The sequence below is a fragment of the Xiphophorus maculatus genome, chromosome 11, assembly GCF_002775205.1.
Source record: "Xiphophorus maculatus strain JP 163 A chromosome 11, X_maculatus-5.0-male, whole genome shotgun sequence".
NCBI classification, from domain to species: domain Eukaryota; kingdom Metazoa; phylum Chordata; class Actinopteri; order Cyprinodontiformes; family Poeciliidae; genus Xiphophorus; species Xiphophorus maculatus.
In genome coordinates this window covers 6,947,782-6,965,968 of record NC_036453.1, presented here as the reverse complement: position 1 = coordinate 6,965,968, position 18,187 = coordinate 6,947,782, and the positions used below count along the sequence as shown (strand labels likewise).

Genomic DNA, 18,187 nt, shown 5'->3' with positions numbered 1-18,187 from the left:
AGATAAGTCAACGAATCTCTGCATTTCATACTTCTGCTTTTCTCTTTGACCTTCCTACTGGTGATCATCGTTTCCAGTCCAACTGACTAAAATCTCTTTAAATTACTCTTCTTTGGAAACACTGAATCCACTAGACGTCTCCCTTCTCCCATTATATTTCTGGCTTTTGTTCCCTTTTGCCGCATTTCATTTTTTATTCTCTTTCATTCTGAGTTGAAAAACAACATTTTCTCTCATCCTGCAGCTTCTGAACAGCAGAGACTTTGCTCAAAGTCACGATCTTGATTCAAAGACAAATCTGTCCTCATTAAAACGGATAATGACAGAAAAATCCTGAACTAAGAGAGGCGTTTTACTTAAACACAATAACTAAAGCGTCACAATAAAGGAGGAATAAAGAAATCAGTCTCCACTACGCGTCGCTACAGCTGAATGTAAAACTTTAGGAAGTCGACCTTTGACCTAAGTGAGGCCCATATTGATGCTCTGCTGCCTCTGACACACCAACTAATTATTATCTTGTTTTTATCCTTTTAATAAATAACATTTTTAATTTTAATGAAACAAAAAAATTTTTTAAATAGTTTTTAATTACATTAAAATTTTGTTTGATCAAGAATATTAAATTAATATTTAATTAAAAATAATTTAATATTACTTTGTTAAATAAATACATTTTTTAATTAAGTTAAATATTTGTAAATCTTTACATTAATATGTAAAAATCATTTTGTTTTTCTAAGTTACATCCTGCAGCTTTAAAATGAGCGTTTTTTCCTTTGCTGCCAGTCGTTAGCCCTTTCATCTTGGGGATGCTTGAAGAGCAATCAGCTGCTTCTCGCCTCCCAAGATGGCCGACTTCCTGTTTGGTACGGAGCATTTATGCAGGAGAGTTTTCTGTAGGTCCAATGGAGTTCTACAGCTTTACCGAATTTAGGTTAATGCTAATGTGCGACTTTTACGAAAATCTTATGCAGTTTGGTGACATTTTGAATAAGTTTAGGCCTCCTAAAAGCCAATTTTGTCTGGCTAATAATAATAATAAAATTCGGTTTGATCTGTTAATAATAGATCAGAGTTGATCAAGAAAAAAACACAGGAGACTAGTCTGTCTCTATGCTGATTTGGGTTTTGCGACATTGGAATTAATTGTCATTATATATATTGAAAAAGACTTATAAAGCCTATTTTTTTTTTTAAATTATGGGAAAGGTGTAAAACCATCCAAATTCAGTCGCCGGGAGGAATTCAAAGCTCTCAGGCAGAAGGTCGGCCCAACTCTGACTGATCTCTACCCTCCAGTGAGGCGAGTCGCCTGGATCCTGTCTGGCCTAAACAAAGCCTGCCAAGGCAGTCTCTTCAGTTTCTGTGTCTCTGTGTGTGGATGAGACAGAAGCACAGGAGAAATACAGCCAGCTACAATAAAGGGAAACCCTGCAGAGCTGCAATTTCCAGGCTTCTTTACTTGGTGTGTAACCGCTGTTTGCTCAATCATTTCTCATTTTTCCTCGAGTTACTGCATGCCCATGGCGGTAGAAGAATAAACACCTTAAAGCCAAATATTAGTGACAAACAGATGGGGTGTGTGTTTGTGTGTGTGTGTGTGTGTGTGTGTGTGTGTGTGTGTGTGTGTGTGTGTGTGCATGAGTTTGCCCCCAAACCAAAGCTACTGCGATGCCTGAACTGAAACGTGACACTCGTCTCCCGTCAGCTTGTCTAAATCTGTTTGTGGATGAAGGTCTAAAGCCAGAAAATCGCCAAACTTTAGCCTTAAACAACATGAAAAAAAACACAATTTAAAACTTCATCCACTGAATGACACACAGGAAAAGGACACAAAGTTTCTCTTTTAGGTTATTTTGATGACAAAACATTAAAGCACAAACAGTTTTTGTTTGCTCAACTTAGTAAGTTGAAGTTTAAACAGCATAATGTTTTTGGATGCTAACACAACCTGACATTATTGAGATTAAAAAAAGATTTATGTGGCTTGTTCAGGTCTTTGTTTAGTAAAATGTATATTAAAGCAAAAGTTAACTTAAAAAAGTAACTTAAACTACTTCAAATAAGTAACTTTTTTCTTATTATTATAAATGGCTCTTCTGTAGCAGTCTGTATTACAGCGAATTGGAAGATGCCTCTGACTAAAGGCAAGTTTTTCTATATTATTCTCATGAAGAAAAGGGTTGAGTTTGTCCATAATTTTAATTTTATGTTTTTTAATTTTAATTTTGCACCATCATTTATGGACATTTGGCAGCTAGTACTGCGTTTTAGCTATTTTCATCAAATATAAAAAACAAATATTTCTTACACTCTACCTTGAAAATATTCAAGCCACGTTACAAATTTTGACCGACTGTCAAAGAGCCTGACCTGACACTTTGCAAGGAATATTTTGTTCTTCAAGCCAATTTCAAAATCAATCAACATCACTGCGATTACCATTTTATCAATCATCATCTGGGAGATGAAAATCTGCCCCATCGGTGAGAATTTGTCTGTGTCGCTTTTCAGCAGGTGAGGATTTGCCTCCCTTCCCTCCCTGAAGAAACAAGCTGCTGGCAGACGGAGGAACAGGTTCAGATTTGGTCCAGTGGCAGCTGCCGGGCTTTGGGCAACAAACCATGACAGCCAGCGAGTCACTGCGGCCACCCACACACACACACACACACACACACACACACACACACACACACACACTAAAGCCTGGGGCCACCACCAATTTGTCTACCAAATCTTAGACATTATTATTAAACAACAACTTTTCCAAACAGATGAAAATGAAAATATGTTTTGTTGGTTTATTTACACATTTTCTCTGTTTTTCTGTCTTTTATGTAGCATCATCCGCCCGAGCTGAAACCTTTATTCTCTTTCTAAATTGTGCATATTATGAACGCCACTAAATGCGCCAAACGGTGCACATTTTCTGCACCAAATCAGCTTTTATTCTTTCTTAAGCTTAGCTAAATATAGCTAGCGTTTTGAGAGAAAGTTACCCAAAATATGTTCTTATTACTGAAAAATTTATTCAGTTAAGACCAGAAGAAACTGAAAACTGTCTTTCTTTTATTATATCAATGAAAAAAACTGAAAATAAGTAATTAATTAAAACGTAGTGAATTTCTGCCAAAAAAGAAGAATTTTCTGAGCTCTAAAAATTGAAGATTTGAAATCTTGAGATTGTCAGAATTTATTTACACAATACTTGGAAATGTTTGAGTTTGAAAAGTCAAAAATATGCTAAAAAGATCTGAAATGTTTAGATTAATAACAGAAGATTTTTACAAAAACACTTGAGATTCCTGATTTTCTAATAAAAATTTCAATGTTTTCTAGACCATTTCTGATATTAATCACAAATTTTCTGAGTTTTTGGCAGAAATTTACTCCCGTTTTCCATCTACAGCGGCCGCATGAGGCCGTTGTAAAACTTCCTTCCAGGTTTTGGATCTACAATAAATATGTCTGTTTATTTGGATGATGATGGCTTACAACTAACAAAAATCTCAAATGTAGATCCCATAAGATGAATAATAAAAAAACATTAACATACTTTTCTTGTAAAGTATTTTTTAAAACAAAATTTAAAGCCAAGTTTATCCAAAGTCTTTTACTGAAAAGCCACGATTTCTACAGCCGAAGAAGCTTTAATACTCCACTAAACTTGGCTAAACGTAGCAAGCGTTTGAAACACAGTGACCCAAATCCTGTTATTATTATTGGATAAGAATACATTTATTTAATTTAGCCCAAAAGAAACTGAAAACTAGATGTCTCTTTGTTAAGACATCAAATGTGCAAAATCCATTATGGCGTCTGAGGGCCATTGTAGAGAAAAATTATTTTCCAGCAAAAAACTCAGAAATTTTAAGGTTAATCTCATACATTTTCTAAAACTAAAAAAACATGGAAATTTGAGTTTCAAATTCCAAAAGTTAATATATTTTTTTACTTTTTGTATTTTTCTAGACATTTTCCGAGATGAAGCACAAAATTTTTACTCTGCCTTTTTTACATCTACAATGGCCATAATTTACTGTTGTTAAAATCCCTTTGAAGTTTTGCATCCACAATAAATCTTCTTTTTTGGGGGAAAAAAGTGCAACTTTATTTGTACACATTTTTCCTGCCAGTTAAATATTTTTAACATAAGTGCAGTAAGTGGTTTACTCTCCTGGTAGAGCGTGTCGGAGCATCTGACATCTTGGCTTTTTATTAATGTTATGAAATCTTCCAGGTTTAAGACGACATTTTGAGTTTTCATCAGCTGAAAGTCAAAACCATCAACATGAACAGAGATAAGTGCTTGAAACATCAGTCAGTGAGTATTTAAATCTCTAAAATAAATTCACTTGTTGATTATAAATCAATTGCACTGGAGCTCCATTGTGGCTAATGGTGTTAGGAATTTCACATTGGTTCCCAACTCTGCTGAAACTATGCAGTGCAACCTACCTTTGTCACTCAAAAGAAGAGAAATTAGTCTAATAAGTCGTATTTTTCTTATTAAAACCACAATATGTGAATTATAAACGTTAATATCCACCTTTGCCTCAAACTTTACTCAGTAAAGTAGAACGAAGTTTAAACTCTTTGTTGTTTTACGAAAAGGTCTGCATGTCTGTTCAGCCGTCTGGTTAAACCTGTTCACTGAAATGAATGAGAACAACATTTTCTTCATGCTAAACTGTTATCAGTGAACGATCCACATTCTTCAAATTCTGAGCATTTAAAATGTCCCGAAGTGACCGAAACTACTGTTACTTTGTCAACACAGCAGTGCTAAAGTGCTATGTGAGTTTGTCCTAATTTAATGTAGCAACCAAAGTGCAGGACACACAGACTTTTAATTTGTACAACACAAAGTATTCGTCATTTTTATGACCAAGTTTGAACAAAAAGTAACACCAAGTTTATCCAAAGACTTTCACTGAAAACCCAACTTTTCTGCACCAAATCGGCTTTCATTCTTTCTTAAACTTGACTAAATACAGCAAGCATTTTGAAAGAAAGTGCCCCAAATCATGTTCTTATTACTGAAAATAAATGTATTTGATCCCCAAAAAACACTGAAGACTGTCTGTATTTCAATATAGCAAACATGAAAAAAGGAAATTAGGGCTATTTCAAGGAAAAAAAGTTATACATTTTAAAAAGTAGCACATTTCTACCAAAAAACCCCTCAAAAAACAAAAAATCTTGAGATTTTCAGAAATTTTCTACAAAATAAGTTTGAAAAGTCAAAAATTTGCTACAAAAACCCGAAATTTTTAGATTAATAATAGATCACTTCCACAAAAAACATAGATATTTCTGATTTTCAAATGTCAAATTTTCTAGAAAATTTCCAACTTTTGTAAAAAAAAAGATTTTGGCAGAAATGTATTAAATATCAGATAACTTCATTTGCTTGATTTTGAGTTGCTTTTGTGGCTGGCGGCTACTTTTGAGTCAACAATTTTGACCCGCATGCCTAAAAGTTTTTTTAGGAAGTGAAACAGTGAAATGCACAGTTGCAAAAGTACCATATACTTTTTCACACTCTCTTTTGTCACAAACAAAAACTTTAGTCTGTCTAAGGAGACAAAAGTAAAACAAAGGAAGCAAAAATATCAGGTTTATACAACTAGAGAGTGAAATTATTGCAAAATAAATGTTCAAGCTCAGTGGAAACTGTCTGTGGAAATCAGTTTTTAAAGCTTGCTACTGCATTCTCACAGTATGATGCCGTCACCACCGTGTTTTACTTTGGACATCGTCATGATGGTCAGCAGAATTAGTGTTTGTCTCATTGACCAGAGAAATTTCTTCTACATGTTTGCCATCTAAATGCCATAATAACTGAAACGCTAACCAACATTTTGAGTAAGAGGTGATGTTTCAATGGTTGAATTTTTGTTTTTATGATGCAAAGCACTTTAAACTGCCTTGTTGTTTAAAACCTGATTGATTGATTGAATGATTGATTGATTCACATTGGTTCTTTCTACAGCAGTTTGCTTTTTGATACCTGGTGCTTTAGGTTTTTGGTTGTAACATAAAACATGGAAAAAATCCAAGGGGTATGAGTAACCATTCTATACTTTTGCTCTTGTTTTTAATTTACTGCAGCTGTCTATAAAAAAACGGTTAACCAGATACGTTCCTGATAGAAACTGGCCTAGTTCCCATTTTTCATCAACACTTCACTAACAGTAGCTGCCAACTAAAGGCCAACGGCACAAACGCAAATGTGTTTACTGCTGGTTGTAAGGTGGCACAGAAAAAGGAGAACTACTTCTCCTGCTGATAAGATAAGATAAGATAAATCTTTATTGTCATTGTCACAAGAACAACGAAATTTAAAAAGTGCCATCAGTTAGTGAATATGCTTAAAAACAAAAAATAACTGTCTCACAATTCACACACAATGTAAGAAATAACAAATAACTGGTAAAAAAAAACCCCAAAAACTAATAAATAAGAACAGCCACATTCTCACATACATCATTCATGATGATTAATGGTTGTTTTTGATTGCATCTAGTTTTGTTATTGCTATCGGGTAAAAACTGTCTCTGAGACGGTTGGTTCTGGTTCTGATTCAGTGCAGATAAAGAAAGACAAAACACAAGAGTTGGTGGTGAGTTTTTAAGCGGCCCGGCGGTTTTAAGTTTTCCTGCAAGTGTACTGCAGGGAGTTTCCTGGCTTCCCAGCAGTTTGAATGATGGCAGGCAGGAAATGAAACATGCTGGGCTAAAGAACGTATAAAGAAAGAAAAACAGCAGATAAAGAAAGAAACGCAAATATTTCAAAGTTACCAACCAGCAACAGAAACACTATGGGTCCAGCTCTCTGTGTTCCCTCTGATATGAAGCATATTATCCACAACAAGGAGGGGTGAAAGTTCATACACCAAATAATCCAAAATCATATCCGAGTGCGGTCATGTCGAGCTCCAACAGAAAAGATTTCCCAGAAAGCAGAAGTAAGAAGCTATTAGCCTACTGGTTTGTCTTTAACAGAGGAAGGAGTGTGTTCTCTTTCTGTTCACTTCTGTCTGCTTGCTTCAACAAGGTGTGTGTGTGTTTCTCTCTGTGTGTGAGGAAGAGAGAGAGAGAGACAGAGAGAGAGAAGGGGTGTGTGTGTGTGTGTGTGTGTGTGTGTGTGTGTGTGTGTGTGTGTGTGTGTGTGTGTGTGTGTGTGTGTGTGTGTGTGTGTGTGTGTAGTCTCATTTCCTGCCTGGATGTGCTTCTGGGCAGGCTGCTCAGGAACACATGGCCATCCTCTGCTCTGCCAGGGGTTCCGCATTCCTCTCTTTTTTACACACACACACACCCGCACACACGTACACACACGCCCCCACACGCACCACACACACGCACACCACTCCTCCCATTACCTCCCTCTGTGACCCTTTGCTGCAACTAAAACTCCAGCCCACACACACACACACACACACACACGCTGTGCCTCTGGTCCTCTGCATGGCACCAACATTCCCACCCCTGACTCGTTTATCAACTGACCCGTGCTGGACTGACAGGCGGTCCTAAGCAGCCTGGGGGGATTGTTAACGGGCCGGCTACAGAACCGCTACAGAACCGAAAACAACTCGTCTCAACAGGCTGCAAAAGTGCTGAAGTCGCTTCACTTCCAAGTCAGAAAGTGCATTTTTTTTAGCAGTATCATATATATATATACAGTATATATTCTGTATATATATATATTTATGTATATATATAAATTTTTTGTTCACTTTCTTTTAAAATGCTTGCTATATTTAGCCACATTTAAGAAAGAATAAAAGCTGAACTGGGCTCAGCAAAGTTGGCTTTTCAGTGAAAGTCTTTGGATAAACTTGGTGTTACCTTTTGTTAAGACTTGGCTATAAAAAGACGAATACTTTCTATTGTACAAATTAAAAATCTCCATCTGCATCTGTTGAACTGCAGTTCGGTACAAAATCAGTCCAAGGGCCACAAATGGCCCCCGTGCCGCACTTTGGACACCCCTGCTGTAAAGAGTGAAAGAAGGTAAAACAATCAGGTTTCATTCTTTACCCAGAAAGTTTTTTTCTTAGTTCTGCAAACTGAGTCAAAATGGAAACCATGTTGCGATCTTTTAATTAATTAATGACAAAGTTGGTTGGTGCCACCAAAATGGAGGAACTGATGGCGTCAAAGCCTGCATTGTTTCAGTGATTTTAAACTGCTTCTGATTGGTGGCTAGCCGATAAATTAGCCATAACTACCAAACGATCATTTGACCCAGGACTGATGAAACACTGCACTGTTACTGAAAACAAAAGCAACAGGCGGGTCCGTTTCAGCGCCCTTCACACTGCAGTGAAACCAATGCAGTTAGTCATAAATAGGCTTTATTCATCTTCTGAATAAAAAGCTAGCTTCTTTTATTGTGTGAATAAAATGAGCTGAATCATAATCACAGAACAAGAAACTTCAGCAGAAGCGATGAACCTTCTGCTGACATCCAGAAACGATTATCTAAAGTATATTTTCCTTTTCTGATGGGAGCAACACAGCAGGCCAAAAACCACAGCCTGTTTTTTACTGTCAGAGTATCCGTCTCCTTAGTTTATGGTACTGATTGCTTCTTTTTCAGTCCAGCTATAAGAACAGAACAAAAGGAAACAGACCAAAATAGTTTCCCATTGAGTTCTGAGTTGATTTATTTAATAGACAGGTTAAAAAAATCTGATTGTTTAGTAATTATTCCATCAATCACCAAACAGATGGAGGATCTCTAGCTAGATGATTGTTTCACTACTTAAAATTTCAGTGAAATTAAACTTGGAGGGCAAAATAGACATGAACTCCTCAGTTAGTGTCTGAGTCAGGCAGTGTGATGAAGCAAACCCAAAATTAGAAAGAAAAGAAAGGAAGGAAGAAAGGAAGGAGTGTGTAGTTTGGCAAAACATGTTGAGGCCTGCAGTGTCAACTCTCCTAATACTCTACCAACAACGACCTTGACCTGCTCAAGCAGGCATAACACATCAACTTTTACTTCTGTTATTGTTACAGAAACACTCAGCTTGTTTCTCCGAATTCATAAGTATTGTTTTGCAGTTTTCCACGACAATTAACCCCAACTGGACTTTCATGCTAACAAATTTACTTTACTGCTGTTTAACAATTTGGTTTAAGCCAAACTGTAAAAAACTTTTTGTCTCAGAGGCCAAAATTGTTGACTCAAAAGTAGTCAGGGGTAAAAAAAAAAAAAAAAAAATCCTGGCAAATAAAGCAAATCAAGCAAATAAAGTACTTAAAATCTCAGAATTTTACTAGAAAAAAACGTGGAAATTTCTGAGTTTCAAAGGAATTTTTTTGCCATTTGAAATTAATAAATTTCCAAGTTTTAGTAGAAAATGTCTGATTAATCCAGAAATTAGATTTTGTTAGCAAATTTTCAACTTTTCAAACTCAGAGATTTTCTACAAAAAACCCTGAAAAATTCTAACATTAATCTTGACATTTCTATGATTTTGTCTCACAAATTTTGGCTTTTGGAATCAGACATTTCCTTGTTTTTTATAGAAAGAGATTACTCTCTAAATTTGGCAGAAATTTACTACTCTTTGTTTTCATTGTAGATATGAACAACAATAAAAAAGGCAGAGTAAATTTTGGCTAAAAAAAACTCAGAAATGTATTGACTTACCTCAGAAAACAAAAAGAAAGTGTCTTGGTTTGACCTTTTGTTCAAAAGACAAATACTTAGTGTAGACAAATACTCACATTTTCCTTTGTAATAACATTATTTTGGTAATAATTTTAACCTGATTACAAATTTAAAATATCCATCTGCAGTTGGGGGGCTGCACAAAATCATGAGCCACAAATGGCTCCGGGTCTAAGCTTCAAAAACTCCATGTAGTTGTTAGAATTTTCCAGTTTAGCTGACTGAAATTAAAAATACCCCTTTCAGATTCTGGATTGGACATTTGATGGACGTTAGAATAAATTTGTTCTTTGCAGCCCAACATCAACATGAGACGACAAACGTGTGTAGATGTTTCCTCACGCAGCAGCAAAAGCACCATTTTCATGCTTTATAGCTCTGTGACATGCCAACTCTCTTATCATCCAACAGATGAGCACACACACACACACACAGCAACACACACACACACACACACAAACACACACACACACACACGCCAACATCTGCCTCATGACAAGCTGTCAAGATAGTGCAGCTTCATGTGTCATGTCAGATAAAACCTGCTTCTCTCACTATATGACACCTCAGTGCCACAATATCATACTGCTATTTTCCTGTTTTTCACCCTTGTGTGTGTGTGTGTGTGTGTGTGTGTGTGTGTGTGTGTGTGTGTGTGTGTGTGTGTGTGTGTGTGTGTGTGTGTGTGTGTGTGTGTGTGTGTGTGTGTGTGTGTGTGTGTGTGTGCACATACCAGCACCTAGCCAGGTACATGTCCTCCTTGACGAAGACGGATCCAGAGAGCAGGATGTACCAACAGGTAGCGAGGGTGTCTGGACTGGAAAAGACAGAAAGATGCATGAGGTTCCTGCACATTTTTCATCATGTACTGCACATCATGCTTACTGCGGTTATTTGCTGGAGTTTGCTAACTGTTAAAACACAAACGCTTCTATTTATTGTAAAAAAGGAAAAAGAAAAGATGAAACGTTCTGAACGTCAGCGTGTCAGCTCGGCCTCAGCCGCGTTCTGCTGAGATTCTGCTTTTTGTGTGTATATTAAAAATGTTGAAATATTAATACAAAAGTTCACTCTGAATTCATTGCAGGTATTTCTAAAGTCAGCAGGCTTTGAATGTGGGACAGACAGACAGACACTTTTACACAACAACAGGAAATACAAAATGTTTCCATATTCCTGAAGATCTGTAAAAATGTAAACAAGAGACAAGATTTAAAAACACTACACATTATTGACTCAAACTGCAGCATAAAATAAATATGCAACAGCTTTTGCATTTGAAAGTAGAGAAGAAATTAAATATCATAATTTAGCACTGTGTGTCAATCACACTGAGTTCCAGCCTTTGATTAGGCCACTTCATGATTCCATCATTTAGAGCCATCAATCCAAGTCCAAAAGCAGCAAAGACGAATTTCCTTCTGCAATTCTGTGGTAGTTTTATGCCAAATGTGACGTTTCAGGAGGGCTGGAGAATAAATCAATAACTGATCAAATATTCAATATTCATAATGTAGAATATTCACTGAACTAAAATCCAGAACCGCAAAGCATTCTGGGAGAAAGACTGGAGGAATCAACTAACTGACTCACTCTTTGGTTACCTAGCAACAACCTGCTGGGTGACTTGAGCAGCAATATTTTAAGAATGGAAATTTCGTTGAATTCTGTTCAATGACAATAAATGCTATCTATCTATCTATCTATCTATCTATCTATCTATCTATCTATCTATCTATCAAGATTTCACTAATAAGAATAAAAAACAATGGTGTGGCTAAAACAGGAAATGTAACACCACCTGTTTGGCAGTATTTAAAATATTTAAAAAACCCTAAACAATAATTTATCTGAATAAATATTTATTTTCATATGGCCATATCGTCCAGCTCTTCGTTTCAGAAAGTTCAGCTTTTTTCGCACCAATTGACTGAATTTGTTCTGGAAAAATGTCTCATCTTGATGTTTGTGTAGTTATATTCACTGTAAAAACACAAAATCGTAAGTATTTTGGGTCTAATTTCTAGTGCAAATATCTTACTACACTTGAAATAACACAAAGCTAACTTATAAGTAACTATTTTTCTGCAATATTAAGTAATTATTTACTTAAAACAAGCTCATATTTCTTGCTGAAAAGCTACTTCCAAGTTAGTTTTGTCTTATTTCAAGTTTACTAAGATATTTGCACTAAACTAGACCAAAACAGCTGGGTAAGATTTGTGTTTTTGCAGTGTAAGACAGAACGGTGTTCACCAGTTACCGGCGTTCACAGCATCTGTCTTGCTGTTGTGACTTTGTTTCCCGGTGGTTTTTACATTTCTTTAGTTTGAAACATGATAAATTACTTTTTCTGATCTTTTAGGTGGTTTCTTAATTCTACAGGTCTGCCAGTAGTTGTGGGGTATCTAGTGAAAGAGGGCAATTATATTTTACATAAAGCAAATTCATTTAGTGTAAATCAAATATTAGAAAACTCATTTTTAATTGCTCTACAATTAGAAACGTACAGTATATGTCAAGAAGCACCCATTTAATTAGTTAATTTCTTAATTCTACTTTCATCACATGCTCTGTAAGATAGCAAAGCTCCCTATGCAATCCCATCTAAAAGGTATAAAAGATTTGTGTTTTCTCGACTTGTTGGATTTAAGTGAGGGAAACTCGATTAACTATCAGTGCAGCTTTATTGAACAGACTTTCATTGCCTTCATTGCTGTTTTTGTGTGTGCAGCTCAAGAGTAATTGAACATGGCAGGCGCTCTGGCCGGGGTTAAGGTACTTAAGACTTGCCGCCGGTGGAGACGTGGGAGCGTATATATCACAGGAAAGGAGAGAGCGGGCGTGTGTGTTTATTTGATGGTAAATTAAACTACGGAGTGTCTAATGTGATTCTAGTGAGGATGATAATGCATCAACAGCAGGAGGAGCTTCGGTCTCATCCTTTCATCTGTTGCTGTCCGCCCCACGTCGCTCTCATTCCCTCCACATCTCAGACGCCTTCATTCCTCCGCTCAGCTCATTTGTCATCTTCCCTCCATCTTGACAGCTATTCTTTCCTCCCTCTACCTGTTTAGCATATTCACATCTTGTTTTCTTTCCTCCTCTGCATCCTCTCCTCATATTTTGAATAAAACTCCTTCGCAGCTTCTTATTTCATACCGGCTCCTATCACATTTTGCCAACTCTTGCTGCCATGCTTCTTATCTCGCTCCATCCTGCTGGTCATTAATCACGGTTCTGTCTGACTTTGAAAAGCTTATGATGCAAAATTTGCTTCTGATGATGCAAAGCTTTTAATGACACCCCCACAAAAAGCCAGGACATTGCAGGAAGAGGATTATTCAAAAAGCATAGAAAAGACTCAGAATCTGTCAATAGGGGAAGTATTAATCATTTAATATTAGTTCACTATTATCCAAGTCAAGAAGGAGGCACAGGAAAGCTGTGAAAGAATATGCTTTTGTCAGATGATACTAAAATGAAGGCCTAGTCCACACATAGCTGGGTCTTTTTAAAATAATGTGTGTATTATTTTATTTTTTTATTATTGTTGTAAAAAGACCCAGCTGTGTGGGAGATGTTTGTTTCCACACCTGATCGATTTAAGAAAAGTGATCATTCAAACAAACCCAATAAATCACAGCACTGAGCGTTGTTGTAAACATGCCAAACGCACCAAACACATTATTAAGGTAATACTTAAAATGATCTCGTTGGAAAGTGTTGCTGTGGGAACGAGCCGGACCTGCTGGGTCGGGTGAGGAACCCATTTTAACTGCTTGCAGTTCTAGTTTTATTTGTTGTTTCAAGTTTGGATATCTAAAATGTCTTCTAGTTTTAAATGTTTGTTAGAATTTAAAGTTTATTTAACTTTTAGAATGTGTTCTTGCATTATTACGCCATTACCATTATATTACCAGAAAATTATCTCAAAACGACATTATTGTTTATCGTAATAACTTCTGGGACAAAACGTGTTATCATGACAAGCTTATGCAGGATTGGAGATTTCAATAAAAACTGGATTATATCAAACTATTTCCATCATAGAAGAAGTAGTGGAGGAGGAGGAAGAGTAGAAAAACCTCAGTGTTCACCTGGACAACACTGGACTAGAGAAACAGTGAAGTCATTTAAAAGGAGGGACTGTACTTCTTAAGGAAGTTATAAATAATCAGAGCAGAAGACGAAGGAATATAAAAAGCAGCAAATGCAGCAGGAACAGTTTCATTTATTGTGAGAGCTTGTACTTACTGAAACAGGTAGTGGTTAGCCTCATGTCTCTCATACCTGGCGGAGGTGCACATCGACCTGAGAGACACACGCAAACATGTTAGCTTTTCCTCCCAGAAGCCATCAGTACATTTCTCGCTCATGAAAACCATCACAGATCCATCATGTTTTCCCCGGAGGCACCGAGCTAAGAGAACGCCTTAACTGCATGGCAGCTTGTGTAGGAAGACGAATGGCTTTTACCTTCTGTGTGCACAGCACTACCGTCTCAACTGCAGTGCTTTTTTACATTTATCCAACAAAACGTACAGAAACGAAGCTAAATTTCTATAGAAGACAGTAGGATTGGAATGATGCATAACTTTAGCGGTATGACACAAAGTCCATGCAACTCATCAGACAAATGCATCAGTGAAAGGCCTTAACCACTCTGATCCACAGCTGCATTTTGTAGACATGGGTTTAATTACACATATAAATGGATTATATTAGTGTTTGTGGATTTAACAAAGTCACTTTTGACTAAAACACCATTTTAACCTTTCCATGCACGCGTCAAAAACAAACTCAAGGCTGAAAAAGACAAAACAAAATTAAACGGAAAAAAGTAGAAAAACTAAAACAGAAGTGGAGAAATAATATTAACATTCCTGTCAATGGCTTCCACAAAAAGGGTAGGTGGAAGCATTATTTGCTTATTATGCCTTAACTTTTTATACATACAGAATTATCAAAATCAAAGCAAAATAATATTTTCTGTATATGTTTCCATAACATATTGCTTCTTATCAGGCAAAACAATAATTTGAATCAACATTACACGAAAAAAAATGAAGTTAAAGTAATAAAACAGTACCTTAGCTGATGTTCCCTGAGGTGCGAGAGGACGTCCATTTGGTAGAGGTGGCAATAGATGATGTGTAGATCCTGGAAACACAAAGAGAAGAAAACTATTTTTAGGAAAAGAGCGAGGGTGTCAAAACTTTTTGCCATGAAGGATGAGTTAAATTAAAATCACTGCAGAACCACAAAAAATATTTCAAAGGCACATTTTATAGCACAATCCAGTAATTATTTTACCTTCAGTTGTTATAAAAATGCTACATCAAACATGACTTAAAGCAGTGGTCCCCAAACTACGGCCCGCGGGCCAGATGCGGCCCGCCTCCACATTTGGTCCGGCCCCCTGAACAATACCAGAGTATTTTCATATATGTGCATTTTTATTTGATGAGTTGGACTTTTGCAATAAAATAAATGTTAGTAATGAACTTTATTTATTATTAACTACTAGTTAGTAACTATTTTATACATGCATATAATTGACCCTAACCCTTTTTTTTATGTGGAGAACCCAGTGTTATTTGGTTATTATTTATTTCATAAATAGTGTTATTTCCTGACTTTTGTTCTCTGAAGAATCCAGAAAAGGTTATTTGATTGTACTTTCTGAAAAACAATACATTTTTATGTTTAGCACTCTTACAATCGTCACACTTTTTCTGTTACAAACTGACCCCGGCCCCCCATCAGAGAAGGGACAAGTTATGTGGCCCTCACAGGAGAAGGTTTGGGGACCCCTGACTTAAAGGGTCTCTGTCTCTTTAAGAAGCTCCTACTCTGACACTCTGCCTTCAGGACGTCGTCACAAGAGAAATACTGCCCCTTTAAAACAAACTTTTTCTGCCTGTTCAATTTTATCTGCTTAGTAATAAACAAAACATTTTCTTTACAATTTTTGGTAAATCAACAAAATGGATCTATGAATCATTGTAGATGCAAAACATAAAAAGGCTTTGTACAACTGTGTTGCTGTCAGACAGTTTCAAACTTTTTGGAACCGATTGTTTTTTTATTTGAGCTGCAGATGATTTGCGTTTGAGTAAAAGTGGGTCGATGTTCGTGGTTCTAGTTTCTCTAAAGCTGAGACAAAAGCAGAAACATTGTTAATTATTGAGAATCATTTATCTGTAAAACATCTTTCCCTAAAAGATGAAAAATGCCTACACTTTGCTCCATTCTAGAATTGAGGTCAGGGGGCCACACAGAATCCTTCAGAGGGCCGTAAATGGCCCCCGAGCCACACTTTGAACATACCATCCACATTTCTAAGCAACGCACGCAAACTCAAATAAAATTAACATAAAATACACCAATTAGTGCTTCTTTAAATGCCAGTCTGCTTGTTTCCTGTTAATTATAACCTAAAGCTTTTCAAATATAGTCTCATTTTTCAGAGAGAGGAATTTCTCCGCACTGTATAAATCACATCAAGTGCTTTAAGTTGACAGTCGCCACTTGGCCTGAGTCAAACACCGACTATCAAGTTGACATCGTCAAAGCAGACAGACAGCCAAACCACTTATGCACCACATGACAGGCACACACACACACACACACACACACACACACACACACACACACACACACACACACACACACACACACACACACACACACACACACACACACACACAGTGATATACCCACTGATGGACTTAAAATAGAGCCCTATCAGGGACAGCTGTCAAAACATTTAGAGGACAACAGAGGGTGGCAGGAACAGCTTCATATGTGAGATCAGACTGTGGCTGCAAGACGTTCATTTTAAACAGGTGGACTGAACAGACAACGCAAAAATGAGAAGAGATTGGTTTAAAAAGAAAATATCTGACTCTTTTCCCTGTAGAAAATCTTAAAGAAAGAAAACAGTTGAAGCAGCAATGAAAACTTGAGAGACATGAAAGATTTTGTGACAGTTATCCAAGCTTGAAGATGCTCAAAGCACGGCAAAAAAAAAAAAGGAAGAATTTCTCATTTGCCATCAGATCCAGACGGTGCGATCTGACGCTACAACACTTTAGACATCAAAAGGTTTTTAACACCATGCTGCAACACGGCCCATGAAACCGTCTGATGCAACAACAATTCAGTGTAAAAATACAGAAACTAGCAGCTGCTTGAGTCATTACAAGCTGTTTGAAGTTTAACTGGTTAGATGATAAAACTGAACTGGCTTCTTCATAATCTCCTTTTTCCTTCACTGAACTCCCAGCACCGATACTGGACCTGTAACCTCCCAACATACAAGTCAAAATGTGAACCAAGTGTAAAAATTAAGTGATTAAATTCACATGAAGACATTTAAAGCAACAAGATGGAGATTTAGATACTTTAGATTGTTTTTAAGAAAATACTTAACTGCATGTCCAAATATTTAATGTTCTTATTGCATGAAATACAATGGAAACACCAGAAAGCAATTTAGATGAAGTATAAAGTAAGATTTAAAAGATCATTACTTTTGAAAAGACAAAATGAAAAGACAATCTAATGAATAAGTTTGTTTGAAGATGATACATCATTCAAGTAATATAGTGGTAATAATGGCAAAATAATGCAGAAACAGATTCTCAAAGATCAATTAAATTTAAATTCTAGTGAACATTTAAACACTGGAACTGGAAAACATTTCAAATATCCAAAAATAAACAAACAAAGCAACAGAAACAAATAAAATGAATTATAAAGTCTCTGTAGGCAAAATTGTTCTTCAAACAAGGGCTGGTTGAAACCAAAGCACCAAACTGAAGACCAGTTTTAGTTCAGTTTTCAAACAAATGAAAATTAATGAGTTTGTCTCATTTTACCATGAAATGTTTATAGTGACAGGTCCACTTTGATTTTTTAAAACCTCCTTCCTGTTACTGACAGAACGGCAGAGAGGCGGTGAGCAGAGATCAGAGCAGTGAGAAAGCGAAAGCATATTGACTTTAAATCTGTATAAACTGGGTTAGTGAGCTCAACAATCTGCTGCAGTAAGCAGTCCTGCGGCGCTGCAGAGCGCTCATGCTACGACACACAGCCCTGAGGCGGTGGGCGTGTGGGGGCCGGGCACACACACCCCAGCTAGTCCCCGCCTGTTAGGTATTCTAATACATCGCCTGATTAAAAAACAACCATCATGTTTTACCAAAAGTTCTGATTGGGATTTTATTTCAGATCCTGTTCATGTTTGGAGGATACAAAGTGACTGGTTGAAGCAAGCATACTTCTCTGAGACGTCATTATTAGATGGAGCTTTAAGATTTATAAGGTTTGATGGACGGCCTTGGTCACTCGTAGACTCCATCATTGGTATATTTTTATTTCTAAGGCCAATCTAGGACTTCATCCTTCATATTTGTTGGTTTTTATAGAGAAAGTCCACCAGTGGATTCTCTCTTCGTTGTGTCCGAACTGAACTTTTGAAGAAACCTTTTCA

The 18,187-nt window shown here is 36.6% G+C and overlaps 1 protein-coding gene across 6 annotated transcripts in view; it reads right to left on the bottom strand.

Moving 5' to 3' along the window:
- Positions 1–18,187, bottom strand: part of rapgef6 (Rap guanine nucleotide exchange factor 6) — a 131,534-nt gene that overhangs the window by 90,961 nt on the left and 22,386 nt on the right. For 5 of the 6 annotated variants that reach the window (XM_023342276.1, XM_023342278.1, XM_023342277.1 and 2 more), the window contains 3 exons: positions 14,780–14,850; positions 13,945–14,001; positions 10,421–10,504 (listed from right to left, as the gene is read on the bottom strand). In XM_023342276.1, coding sequence (XP_023198044.1) covers positions 10,421–10,504; positions 13,945–14,001; positions 14,780–14,850 — 212 coding nt within the window. Of the gene's footprint in view, positions 1–6,810; positions 7,037–10,420; positions 10,505–13,944; positions 14,002–14,779; positions 14,851–18,187 lie in introns of those variants that run through there. The other variant, XM_023342281.1, reaches the window with a different exon arrangement.